Source organism: Sebastes umbrosus, chromosome 14, assembly GCF_015220745.1.
Source record: "Sebastes umbrosus isolate fSebUmb1 chromosome 14, fSebUmb1.pri, whole genome shotgun sequence".
Classification (NCBI taxonomy): domain Eukaryota; kingdom Metazoa; phylum Chordata; class Actinopteri; order Perciformes; family Sebastidae; genus Sebastes; species Sebastes umbrosus.
Window position 1 is genome coordinate 13,789,596 of NC_051282.1, and position 12,702 is coordinate 13,802,297.

Sequence of the window (12,702 nt, forward strand, 5' to 3'; positions counted from 1 at the left end):
GGGACACCTTCTCTTTCTCACGCTCTCTTTTTCCATGTCTCTTTCTTTACAAACAAGAAATTCAGGAAGATGCCAATGAATTAATCTATACACGCCCACACAGTCCTGAGAAGAGGTCTAATCCAGCCAGATTAACTGAAAACACCTGTGTGGGTGTTCAGAGGCTCTAATGCTGATATGATAATGAGATGGGTGTGTCCGTGTACATACAGAGCAGTGATTGGTCCATGTGCTGTGTGTAACATATGTGACCTATCTGACAATATTATTTATTGACATATTATTGTCATATTTTGTATTTGTCTAATAGCCTTTTATTACATTTTGTCAGTTTCAGAGCTCCATAATTATCAAAAGTCTGCTGCTGCTTGTCTTGTCCTCTTCTCTTATACTGAAAAACAATACAATACGTATAGTTAATTCATTTCCTGTGCTGTATATCTCTACTGTTTATGTATTCACAGTAATATTTTTTTTCTTCTGTTTATGTATATGCTTTGGCAATATGTTTTTTAATCACATCATGCCAATAAAGCAGCATGGAGTTGAATTGAATTGAATGTGTTATAGAGAATGTGTGAATAGAAACATCCATATTAGTGGCATATTACTAATTTCCCCTTTTACCTGTTTATTTCCTCCTCTGCACACTCATTTCTCTCCTCTCCATACCCCTGTACATCTTTTCTGTCCTCCCCTCTTCCTCTGTCCCCCGCCGCCTCGTCGTCTCGCCACCAGGTCTGCCAGATGAGAAGGGCCGTGTCCAGATCCTGACCATCCACACCAACAAGATGCGAAGCTTCAACCTGATGGCTCCCGACATCGACATCAAGGAGCTGGCAGCCGAGACTAAGAACTACAGCGGTGCGGAGCTGGAGGGGCTGGTCAGGGCCGCTCAGTCCACCGCCATGAACCGACACATCAAGGTCACTTTGCACTTCCAAATACACAAAGTTTTACAGCGCTGACATAACGATACTGCGACTACTCTTATTGCTTTACACACACAGTACATGTATGCACTTGAATCATGAATCATGAATCATGTTCATGTAATGTGCTGCCAGCAGGTCGGTAATCTTCTGTATCCGCTCATGGAAAACAAAAGCGTAATGTATAAATCAGTCATCATGAAAGTCCAAGAGTTGTAATCTATAATGTGTGTGCGTGTTGCCGACGCCGATATAACAGCTGGTGACAAAACAATGCCTCCAGAGCTACAGGAGATATTATAAAACTGTTTTCACAGGCTGAGTCGTACTCCTTGTGACAAGTAAACTGAACTTGTCAGGGAGAGTAGAGCAGGTGAACCCAAATGCAGGGGATCACAGACAACAGGAACTTGGAGAACATCATTTTAATTCAACCTCCAATGCAGGCAAGGTTAAACTGAAACTTTCATAACATTATCAAGGATCCAACAAAGACCAAGAAGGTGTGTAGATGGGCAAAGGAGGGAAAACACAGTATAGAAAAACCCATAACACAGAAAACAACTCAGCCCGGTCTACAAAAAGTCTGAATGCATCTGGACGCAATGCCATCCTGACATTGTTTTGATACAGTTTTATGTGTTTATATACTGTATATGTTTGTATATATTCTTTTCCAGGCCACATCTACAGTGGAAGTGGACATGGAGAAGGCAGAGAAGCTACAGGTCACCAGAAGTGACTTCTTTGGATCCCTCAACAATGACATAAAACCTGTATGTACCTGGTCTTTTTTAGAGATTATGTCCCTGATTTGTAGAATACAGTTTAATCCTATAATCTGAAAAGGCTGAACACCGTTCCTAACCCTTGCTTATGTTTTTATCCAGGCGTTTGGTACAAACCAGGAGGATTACTCCAGCTATATCATGAACGGCATCATCAAATGGGGCGACCCGGTCACTCACGTCCTGGATGACGGAGAGCTGCTGGTGCAGCAGACCAAGAACAGTGATCGCACACCGCTGGTGGCAGTGCTGTTGGAAGGTAAGAAACCAAAAATACATACAAAAATACAGTAGATGGCACTACATTTTAATAGTTATTGCCAAAATTGCTGATATTGTCTGACTTTCTACAAGATTGAATCCAATTTCCTGAGTTTCTCCCAGACCAGTGAGATCAATACAAAGATTTACACATTCAAATATAGAAAAATAGCACTATGGAAATATATGGTTTATTTCAAGCTGGCGTATTTACCATAAATGTGACTCTATGGGTCCCACTAGGTTCAAGGTTCAAAGTTCTTTATTTGTCATTTGTCGAGCGAAAATCTTTGGTCTCAGGTTCCTTCAACAATGCTCATAAAATATGTACTGTATATATAAAAGGGAAATCACACAAATAAAAGTAAAAGCAAAATGATTATCTAAGGCATAAAATAGTGCAGTTAAAATAAATACAAGCATAAGTAAATGTAAAATAGTAATGTAAATTTGTAATTTAGATGAAGACAGTATTTCAGATAGGAAAACTGAATGTAAACAGGATGTGGTATATACAGTATATGCATGATGAGTAGTAATATACTGTATGTACACAGAGGTTAGACAGGAATATAGTATGTATAGAGAAGTAATAAATATGTACAGTATGTGTGTGAATATATATATATATATATATATATGCATATATATATATAGAGTCACGTGTCATCAACGCGTCATATCATTGGGGTATAACACATGCACAGTAAAATCTGGCTGCACTGGCCGAAATTGAGCCAATTGCAACGCACGTCCGCAGGTCCAGTTACACTGTGTTATACCCCGTACCCCATGACCCGTGTCCGCCCGTGTCCCAGCCTCCTTCAATAGGCCATGTAATCCACAATCAGACATGTTTTTTACATGAATCATTTCAAATGCTTGTCTCTGAGTCTGACTGGTATTAAACGCAGAAAGTAGCCGCCTGAAACAGCCAGCTGTAGGAGGCTCATGCTACTTGCCTTGCCCTGATTATATATACACACGTTGTATTGTATACGTTGTTTTGCGAGAGTCCTCATTTCCCCAAAACCCTAAGACGAAGGTGGCGCGTGCAAAGTGATAATAACCGGATTCATGGGAAAATCCCCCAGGTTGAAATAAGCCAGTTTACCTTTTAGTAAAATGCATTCAAATAGAGAAAACGACTATCCGCACTAAATGACACCCCAGCTTTCACACATACAAACACAAACACATGCCGACAGACCGTAAATTGTACCCCTCCTCTCCTCTCGACTCCCACACCTCCAGGCCCACCCCACAGTGGAAAGACAGCCTTGGCAGCTAAGATTGCAGAGGACTCGGACTTCCCCTTCATTAAGATCTGCTCTCCAGCCACGATGATTGGACACTCAGAGATCTCCAAGTGCCAGGCAATCAAAAAGGTAAGTGCTGCAGTGTGCTTTAACAAACAACAACAGACTCCCTGCCCTATTTCTTTTGACCATATCTTCAATCCTCCTCCCTCCCTCGCTCTGTTTCAGGTCTTTGATGATGCTTATAAGTCACAGCTCAGCTGTGTGGTGGTGGACGACATCGAGCGTCTGCTGGACTACGTCCCCATCGGGCCTCGTTTCTCCAACCTGGTGCTCCAGGCTCTGCTGGTGCTGCTGAAGAAAGCGCCGCCAAAGGTCAGAGTTCATTCGGGCCAAAACTAAATGATTGGATGGGCTTATTACACAGATACCAGATTTATTTTACTGCATCAACATATGATTAGATTTAGCTGGAGTCCTAGATATCTCTGTATCTTTAAATTCTGTTTTATTTTTTTTCCTCTTTAATTAGATCATCTCTAACCATGACCCAAATAAATTTGCTGTGCCTGTGGTTATAGCTGTCGAAACTCACATGTATTACATTTTTGAGCTGGTGAATGGCCCATTAATCTCCACTCGTCACGGAAATTGACTGAAGAATGTGCCATGTGGTGTAATTAACAAAGTACAAAACAGAGCATTTATTCCTCCTGCAGGGCCGGAAGCTGCTCATCATCGGCACCACCAGCAGGAAGGATGTGCTGCAGGAGATGGAGATGTTGGACGCCTTCAGCACCACCATCCACATCCCAAACATCTCCACTGGGGAGCAGCTAGTCGACGCTTTAGAGGTACTAACACGCACACATGCGAGAGAGAGAGGCGTTCAACAAGAACGATTTGTTCGTGAATTACTGCGGTGCATTATACATAACCATCCCCCAATCTCAAGAGCACACATTCATGCACACACAGCCTTGAAAGAGCCGACTCTATAGCCTTTAGTGTATGTGAGGAAAAAACTACATTCACTGAAAAAATGTAAGTGGCTTAAACATAATTAAAAGGATGTTTTCACCAGCGGTCCTTCTTTATTTTGCTTTTCGGTCGGAGGTTTTGAAGGTTATTGAAAATCCCCACCTTAATTCTAAAGTCTTTGTTGTCTGTGTAGCTGCTGGGGAGCTTCACGGATAAAGAGCGGGCAAGCATCGCACATCAGCTCAAAGGGAAGCGAGTCTGGATCGGCATCAAGAAGCTCCTCGTGCTCATCGAGATGTCACTGCAGGTACGGGAAAGACCCAACAAAGCAGTGAAGCAGCTCATGAAACGGCATGCACAAGCTGTGATGTGATGTGTTGCATGTTAGATAGAAAACATAAAAAGAAGGAAACAGGAAATTACATGGTAATTGGGGAATACAGTAATTTTTGGATTGCTGAAATAAACTAAATGTTATTACTAGTTAAAGTCACCTGTAACCTGGGGTTTCACATAACCTGAATCTTTAAGGAACTTGAGAGGCGTTGGTGCTAGCTGTTTCTTGTCATGTATGTTTAAGAGCATGTGCGTTAAGAAACTTCCTGACTTCCTGTTGTGGTTCCCTTCACACGTGAACGGCATTTGCAAAACTGAGTGTGGCCACAACATCAAAACCCCCTCACAGCCCGGCCAAGAAGTGCATGTAGTCAAGTACAGTACTTAAAGGAACAGTGTGTAGCATTTAGGGGGATCTATTGGCAGAAATGGAATATTATATCGATAAGTATGTTTCCTTTAGTGTATACAGTAATCACCTGAAAATAAGAATTGTTGTGTTTTCGTCACCTTAGAATGAGTCGTTCATATCTACATAGGGAGCGGGTCCTCTTCACAGAGCCGTCCGCCATGTTTCTACAGTAGCCCAGAACGGACAAACCAAACACTGGCTCTAGATGGGGTCATTCACATTTTTGCGTCGGCCACCGTACTTCTCCTACACGCTTTGAAGGCGGGAGAAGTTTCATTTGGTTGCAATCTGCAACCTCACCACTAGATACCGTCAGACCCTGCACATTGCTCCTTTAAGTACAATTTTGAAGTACTTGTACTTTACTTGAGTTCCATTTTACGCTACTTCTACTTCTCCTCCACTACATTTCAGAGGCAAATACTGTACTTTTTACACTACTACATTTATTTGATACCTTTAATTAATAGTTATATTTCCGCTTCAGATTAATACCCCAAAATATAATTAACAGATACATTATGATGTCTTATTATGGATAAAGATAAGACTTGACTGCTACCTGGCAGGATATCTAATAAAAATAAGCCCAGCATTTACCAGCTTCAACATTTAAGTCATGTACATATTAATGCATCAGTAATTATAATATAATAATATATATTATTAAGAAATGATAATTTTTGCATAATGAATACTTTTTTTACTTTAAGTATAATTTGATGCTAGTACTTTTGGACTATTAATTGTAAAAGAATATTTCTACACTGTGGTATTGCTACTATGATTTAAGTAAAAGATCTGAGTACTTCTTCCAGCATTTATAAACCCCCATAAAACCACAATGTGTTGGGGTTTTATTAGAGATTAAAAAAACTAGATAAGTAACAGATTATTTACTGAGCTTTAGTAATACTGGTAGTTGGATTTTGTTAATTTAAGATGTTATACTTTAAACTGGAGCCAGGCTGTTTCCCCTGTTATTTCTCTTTATACTAAGCTAACGGCTACTGACGGTAGATATATTTATCAGACAAATGTGAGAGTGGTATCAATCTTCTCATCGAAGTCTCGGCAAGAATGCGAATAAGCGTATTTCCCAAAATGTCGGAACTATTCCTTTAAGGTGGGTGAAGCTACTATTTGTGCTCTAGTGGACCTCCACAAAGCCACCAGCTGGAAGATTCCTGATATGAGACATATTGACTTTTGCTGATTATTTGTACTATTGGTTGTTTGTACTGTCAACAGACTGTTCAGTCTCTGTCTCCCTCTGCTTTCCTCTCCAGATGGACCCGGATTACAGAGTGACCAAGTTCCTGACTCTGCTCAGAGACGAGGGGGCGTGAGTACAACCACACTCTGCACCGATCACAATCATTCTCATTGCTTGTCAACAGGTTCCATCAACTGAAACCCTCTTCTTTTATCCTCATCTCCATCCATTTTTATGTTTCATTCATTCATTACCCTGTCAGCTTGTTCTCTTTGGACTATTATTATGTATGTATATTGATATTTCCATAAACATCATTGACAGAATGTACTTTAAACAAGCTCAGTAATGTCACAAGAATACATATATACATTCTTGTATTTCCACACTGCACACGGAGTAGTTCTAACCGTGCAGAAAAAGGCTGTCACCAACTATTGACCTTAACGGCTTTATTTTGCAATCACCAGGTTGAACGAAGGCGATCAAATCCGAATTTAAGGTGTTGGTCGCTCTCGCTGTGCACTGGTAAGGTCAACAGCAAGGCAATGAGACTAGTGCCTAAAGGTTAGGAGTGCAAAACCTGTAGCAGATAGCTGTTAGATTAGCTTTTAAAGTAGAACTACACCTTTATTTTCTTACTGTTGTAGGATGTTGATTGCAGTAGCAGCTTCAGATAACTGTTGTAATGGTGTTTTAGTGTGAACAGAGCATTTTACATGTGAAACATTTACAATGAGGGTGCATTTTAAAAAAAAATTATACAATCATGTCTCACTCAGTTTAAAGTTTAAAGCAAAGACTATGTCACTTTGGCTATCAGTTGCCACTGTGGTTAGCCACAATAGCTACTGGTCATATATCAGACTGATAAAGGTTGTACCAGTAAAACCATTGAGGGTATTGGACAGAGCACCAGTGCTTTTTATTTCTTGTTCTTAAGATAAAAGTCTCGCTTGTCTTTGACCAGCTCTTTGCCCCTCCATCTTCACATCTCTTTCATTAGCAAAATACATACATTACATGGACTGGTACATTTTTTACACCCAGTGTATCTTAGGCTACACCCACACTAATACTTTTTCGTTTTAAAACAAACACGATCTCCGTCCGGACGAGCGTTTTAGGGCCGTTTCAGAATTAATCTTCGTCTATACAACCACGCCTGAAAACGCCTATCGCATGACCATTCACGTACACTGGGCATTGGTGTGCCGGTCTAAACGGGAAGCAGCGTGGGACACGGGAATTGACGCTGTGTGCTTGAATAATAGCTAGCCTCGTGCATGTAGGCAGAATTAGTATTGTGAAATGCAGAATTTAATTGCACAACAGCTGCTAGCATAGACAGTAAGGTCAACGACGCTTGTAACTCCTCATCCATGTTGAAATTAACCACTGGTGGTCGAGGCTGATGTCGTTTGTTCACGTGATGGGATGGGATGAATCAGGGAAGGACACGTCATGACTTGAGAAGAACAAATCAAGAAGCAAATGTGGGCGTCTGCGTCATCGTTTCCACAGCGCTCCGTTTCTGTCCGTCCAGACTAAAATGCAACCCTGGAGTTTTAAAAAACTAAACCGAGGTCAGCAGCGTTTTCAAACGTCTCCGTTTTAGGGGCTCAAAAACGCCGGAGTAGTGTGTTGACGCTAGGCATAAAAGTAGCAAAAGTTATGCGTTTAAAAACAAAAACGTATTAGTGTGGAAGTAGCTTTACATAATATAAATCTGCCCCTACAGCTGACATTATCATTCATAATATTTCTGAAATTTATGTAACATGACATTCCAAATGTCATGCAAGCATTGCATTTTACTCCCCCTCCATCATTATTTTACTGTTGCAAGCTATTTTATGACTCATATCATTATAGCTCAATTGTATTCATTTCTGAACATGAGTGATTCTCTGGAGTGTTAAGACAGTGTGACAGAGTGTTTTTTTTTTGCATATTTTAGCTTTTATATTTTGAATATCATTTTCAGTCCTGCTTCTTAAGGTACAGCTTTCAGGAGTCGGTTGCACCAGCTCTTCATAAGTTCAAACTTAGCGTAGTTGTAAGATAATGAAGTGTTTACTAAATGGAGATTAACGCATCACTAAATTGAATAATTTAATTAACGCCCTAAAGCATACCCTGCTTTATGGTCTATGGGTCTATGGTTAATGGGACCATAATTGACTAAATGAACATCATGCTGTATTGAAGAAGACTTGAAAATAGAGATTGAGACCATAAACTCGTGTTTACAATGTTTACTGAGGTAATAAATCAAGTGAGAAGTAGGCTCATTTTCTCATAGACTTCTATACAATCAGACTTCTTTTTGCAACCAGAGGAGTCGCCCCCTGCTGGCTATTAGAAAGAATGCAAGTTTAAGGTACTTCCACATTGGCTTCACTTCTCAGACCCAGAGGTTGCCCACTGCATGTGACGCAATTTCCACTCGTTATATGCATACAGTCTTTCAAAATAAACTTCCGTCTTCACAGGAAACAACTTGGTTAGGTTTAGGCAACCAAACTATTTAGCAAGGTTTAAAAAGATAATGGTTTGTGCAATATGTGCAATTTGATTTAATAAATGACTTGAAACTACTTAGTTGTTTCTAAGAACTTAGGAGGGACTTTAGATACAAACTTACACTGAATAGCTGGTGCAACCCTAACCTGGCCATCCCTGGTGGAAATCCCAGAGTAGATGGCTGAGTGAAAGCCAATGAAATCTTTCAAACACTATTTCTGGATGGTGTGTAGGAGGATTGACACAGAGAGTGCAGCAGTCTCAAAAGATCAATGAGTGATGGTGCTATATTGTGGCTCTCTTCTTGTCTTATAGCCGGTTAAATGCTGCTCCTGGTTTTTTGTTTTACTCAAGACACCGCCCAGCGTTGTGCTGGTGTTGTGTGAGTAGGGGCCCTCTTCAAAGGGGAGTCTTATTAGGGGGGAAGTAACGCAACACAACCAACAGGAAACTGAAACAACTCCTCTTCTGCTTTTTTTCCCTCTTTCTAGTGATCGCAGCTTCTACGAATAGAGGGGCCCGGAGGAGTGAAGCAAGCATCTCGCCACCAACATGCCACCCATTGGACAAAATGAGGAAGAGGGGGAGAAGAAGAAACAACCTCCCTCTTGTGCATCCGTCCGTCCGTCCGTCTATAAACAAACACCTGGTCAAAGAGAGGAAACACACAAGTTATCTCAGCATGCTTCCGTAGACAACAACACCGTATCACCGCCCCTCCTCCTCCTCTTCATCGCCATCAACTTTACTTATCGACATATCACAGCAAACTACTGGAAGTCGTACTGTTTAAAAAAAAGTCTGTTGTGTGTAAAGAAATTGCAATAGATGATTGTAAAAAAAAAAAAAAGTGCTGTTTTGTGCATCGTGCGGAAAAATAACCCAAAAAAAGAGCCATGTATGTTTTCAGGTATCGTATTTGTTGTATTCGTTGCATATCCCTCGTCCTGCTAAAGATAGTTGTTGTTTTACGATATGTATCCTCACAAGCAGAGCAAACAGAAAACAACTGACACAACTCCCCAAGCCATTTGAATATTTAAGATTTGAATCTATGAGAGGCTTTAAGTGAATATGTAGTGGCTATAAAAACAATGTTCCATGTGTAAATGTAAACCCTTTAAATATACGGTATGTAACTCGTTCATGTTCTGTACATAGTATATATAGACAAAATACAGTATGAGAATAATTTAAACGATCAGTCTCAAGTCTAAAGTATATCAGTATGATTCTTCTTCCCTATTGATCCGGAGATGTTGACTTTACCAGGTGACTGTAATAGTGAAAGTAAATGTTGGGTTGTTGGCCTGTCTGTCTGTGTTTCGTACAGTACAGTAGCTACGGCATCATCAGTGTTAAAGATATATATTCTGCACTTTTAACATCGACTCAAAAAAAAACTTTAGTACTTATCTCAGCATTTTTTTTTTTTTTTTTTGTCTGCTCGTGTGCATGTGTGGGGAACCAAACGCTGCATGTGTCTGGTGTGTCAGAGCGTGTGTTTGTGTGTGTGAGTGTGTGTGTGTGTGTGTGGGTGTGTGGTGGCAGAACGTGCTTTTGAATGTGAGCATGTGTGTGTTTTTGAAGCTAGGTTTAGACAGTCGGTGGTTAATTTGTGGGGTTTTTTCTCATGTCATGTGTTTTAGTGCTTATTGTCCAAAGTTCTTGTTTTGTTCTGACCATTGATGATATGTGTGTGTGTGAGGGTGTGTGTGTGTGTAAATATATATCAACATGCAGATGTATTATTGCAATAAAAAGCACTGATGCACAGGAAAAAGAAACGTACTGGTCTTATCTATTTATCGATGGATAGATATGTAGACAGATGAAAATGTCATTGATTTTCAGGTGTGAAAAGTAACTAAGTACATTTACTTGAGTATAATTTCAAGGTACTTGTACTTTACTTGAGTATTTCCACTTTATGCTGCTTTATACTTAGTATATATACTTATACTACACTATATTTTAGTGAGGAAAATTATATTTGTCTGACAACCATATTACTGGTGACTTTGCATATTTACAATTTACCTATGTATGTTATATTGTGTTTATTATTGACACAAAAAGATAAAACATTTGATTTCAAACAATATACAAAAAAAATCATATATACAATAAACCCAATACAAACAATATGATCAGTTTATAGAACAATAATCTATTGGTGTAGATTAAACTACCCAGCAGTATATAAAGTAGTCAAATGTAGCTTCACCTCTACCAGCTAACATAGCTGCTTACACAGTAATCACTTGGTAATAAGATAATATTAATGAATTAATCGCACATCTATTATCTGTTCAAAATGTGCCTTAAAGGGAGATTTGCTAAGTATTTAATACTCTTATCAACATGGGAGTGGGCAAATATGCTTGCTTTATGCAAATGTATGTATATATTTATTACTTTATTACCATATTTATTTCTAGTTTCATATGATGCATAAGTTGCCTTAATGCGCTAAAAACATTAGTGCCGTTAAAGCAAATTAGTGTTGACTTTGACAGCCCTAGAATGAAGTCTTCAGATCCTTTACTGACACAAAGGTCGAAATACTCCGTGATTTCAGAGTAAAAGCCCTGCTGCATTCAAAACTGTACTTGTGTAAAAGTATTTATCACTGAAATTGACTCTCAAGCCAGGGAGGAGCAGAAACCAGCAAACTGCACAGAAAAACAAAGAGAGGCCTTTGTTAACAAGGCTGTGATGAGAAACAAGCCTGACACCTATCATCTTAAGGGCCCCAGATACCAGGATCCCAATTCACTTTAGTTTCTTCCTCCATATTCCCCCCAAGTAACGCTTGTCACATTTGCATCTCAGCCCAGGGCTAACACTACAACAAATAGCTCGAGGCTGGTTCTCATTCATCAAGGACAAACAAAAAGCTCTCAGTTAACAATTCATATTTGAAGACAGCCCCTCTGCGCAACACTCACATTAAGTGACCTCCGCTTCATTTCACTTCTGCTTGTTTCATCTCTGTCAAGTTACTTCCTGTAGCTTTCCTTTTCCTTTGTCTCACTATGAAGTTCATTTTTAACCTCATCGTCAGCTCAGTTACGCAGAAGTCCCCAGTTATACATTTACTCAAGCACTTCCACTTTAATCAATCATTCCTCTACTGCACTACATTTCAGAGGCACACTGTGTACCTTTTCACTTGTGCATTCATTTTACAGCTAGCATTACTAGTTATAGAGGGGCTGACCTTTACTTGTGGTAAAGTATTTTTAAATTTTGGCATTTTTACATTACACAGTGGAGGGGGAAGTCTTGAAATCCTTAATTTAAAGCAGCAGTGGGTAGAATTAGAGCAAATATGTCACTATATCCTGACAGTGGTACATGAGACAGGTAATCTGAAAAAAATCATGTGGCTCTGTGTCTTCCAGTGCTCCTGATGACATCTGCAAGATTTCACAGACCGGAGGAAAACAACCAATCAGAGCCGAGCTGGAGCCTTGCCTTCTCTGAGCAGCTGGCAATCACTCGCAAACTCCGATCAAACGTCAAACTAGCAAACTAGCAGCGCTGATCAAATATGAATCAATATTCTGTTACTGTAATGACTATTTCCGGCCTCACATGTTTTCAGAAACATCTTGTAATGTACTGTTTAGCTGTAAAATTGGAAAGTTTGTGAGCCGGCAGCCATGTTGAGATCTGTTGAGGAAATACCAAGCACCGCCCACCAGCCGGAAGAAACGTTCTCATTTTACAGCCAACGCTAGGATCAGCATTGATTCATGGAGAGACCTTCGTCTGGTCAGCTAACATTACTGCCAAGCAGGTGAAATATAGAGTGATATTGTGGTTTTAGCTGACGTGTGTCGCCTCACTGTTTTGAGAGATGCTCGTTCATGTCTATTTAGAGCAAGCACAAGCTCAAGCCCGACGCTGACTTTCATTGACTTAACGGCCACAGGTGTCGCTGTTAACAAGCATTTCTGATTCTTACAAACAGTCCCTTTAAATG

General features: G+C 40.0%; 1 protein-coding gene across 3 annotated transcripts in view; it reads left to right on the plus strand.

The window, feature by feature from the left end:
• The window catches only part of LOC119501795 (vesicle-fusing ATPase), a 44,708-nt gene extending 34,210 nt beyond the window's left edge, over positions 1 to 10,498 (plus strand). For 2 of the 3 annotated variants that reach the window (XM_037792414.1, XM_037792412.1), the window contains 10 exons: positions 739 to 926; positions 1,613 to 1,708; positions 1,823 to 1,979; positions 3,236 to 3,369; positions 3,469 to 3,615; positions 3,960 to 4,094; positions 4,415 to 4,528; positions 6,259 to 6,314; positions 6,656 to 6,713; positions 9,203 to 10,498. In XM_037792414.1, coding sequence (XP_037648342.1) covers positions 739 to 926; positions 1,613 to 1,708; positions 1,823 to 1,979; positions 3,236 to 3,369; positions 3,469 to 3,615; positions 3,960 to 4,094; positions 4,415 to 4,528; positions 6,259 to 6,314; positions 6,656 to 6,686 — 1,058 coding nt within the window. In that variant the 3' untranslated portion in view covers positions 6,687 to 6,713; positions 9,203 to 10,498. The remainder of the gene's footprint in view (positions 1 to 738; positions 927 to 1,612; positions 1,709 to 1,822; positions 1,980 to 3,235; positions 3,370 to 3,468; positions 3,616 to 3,959; positions 4,095 to 4,414; positions 4,529 to 6,258; positions 6,315 to 6,655; positions 6,714 to 9,202) is intronic. The other variant, XM_037792413.1, reaches the window with a different exon arrangement.
• Positions 10,499 to 12,702: the final 2,204 nt, after the last annotated feature.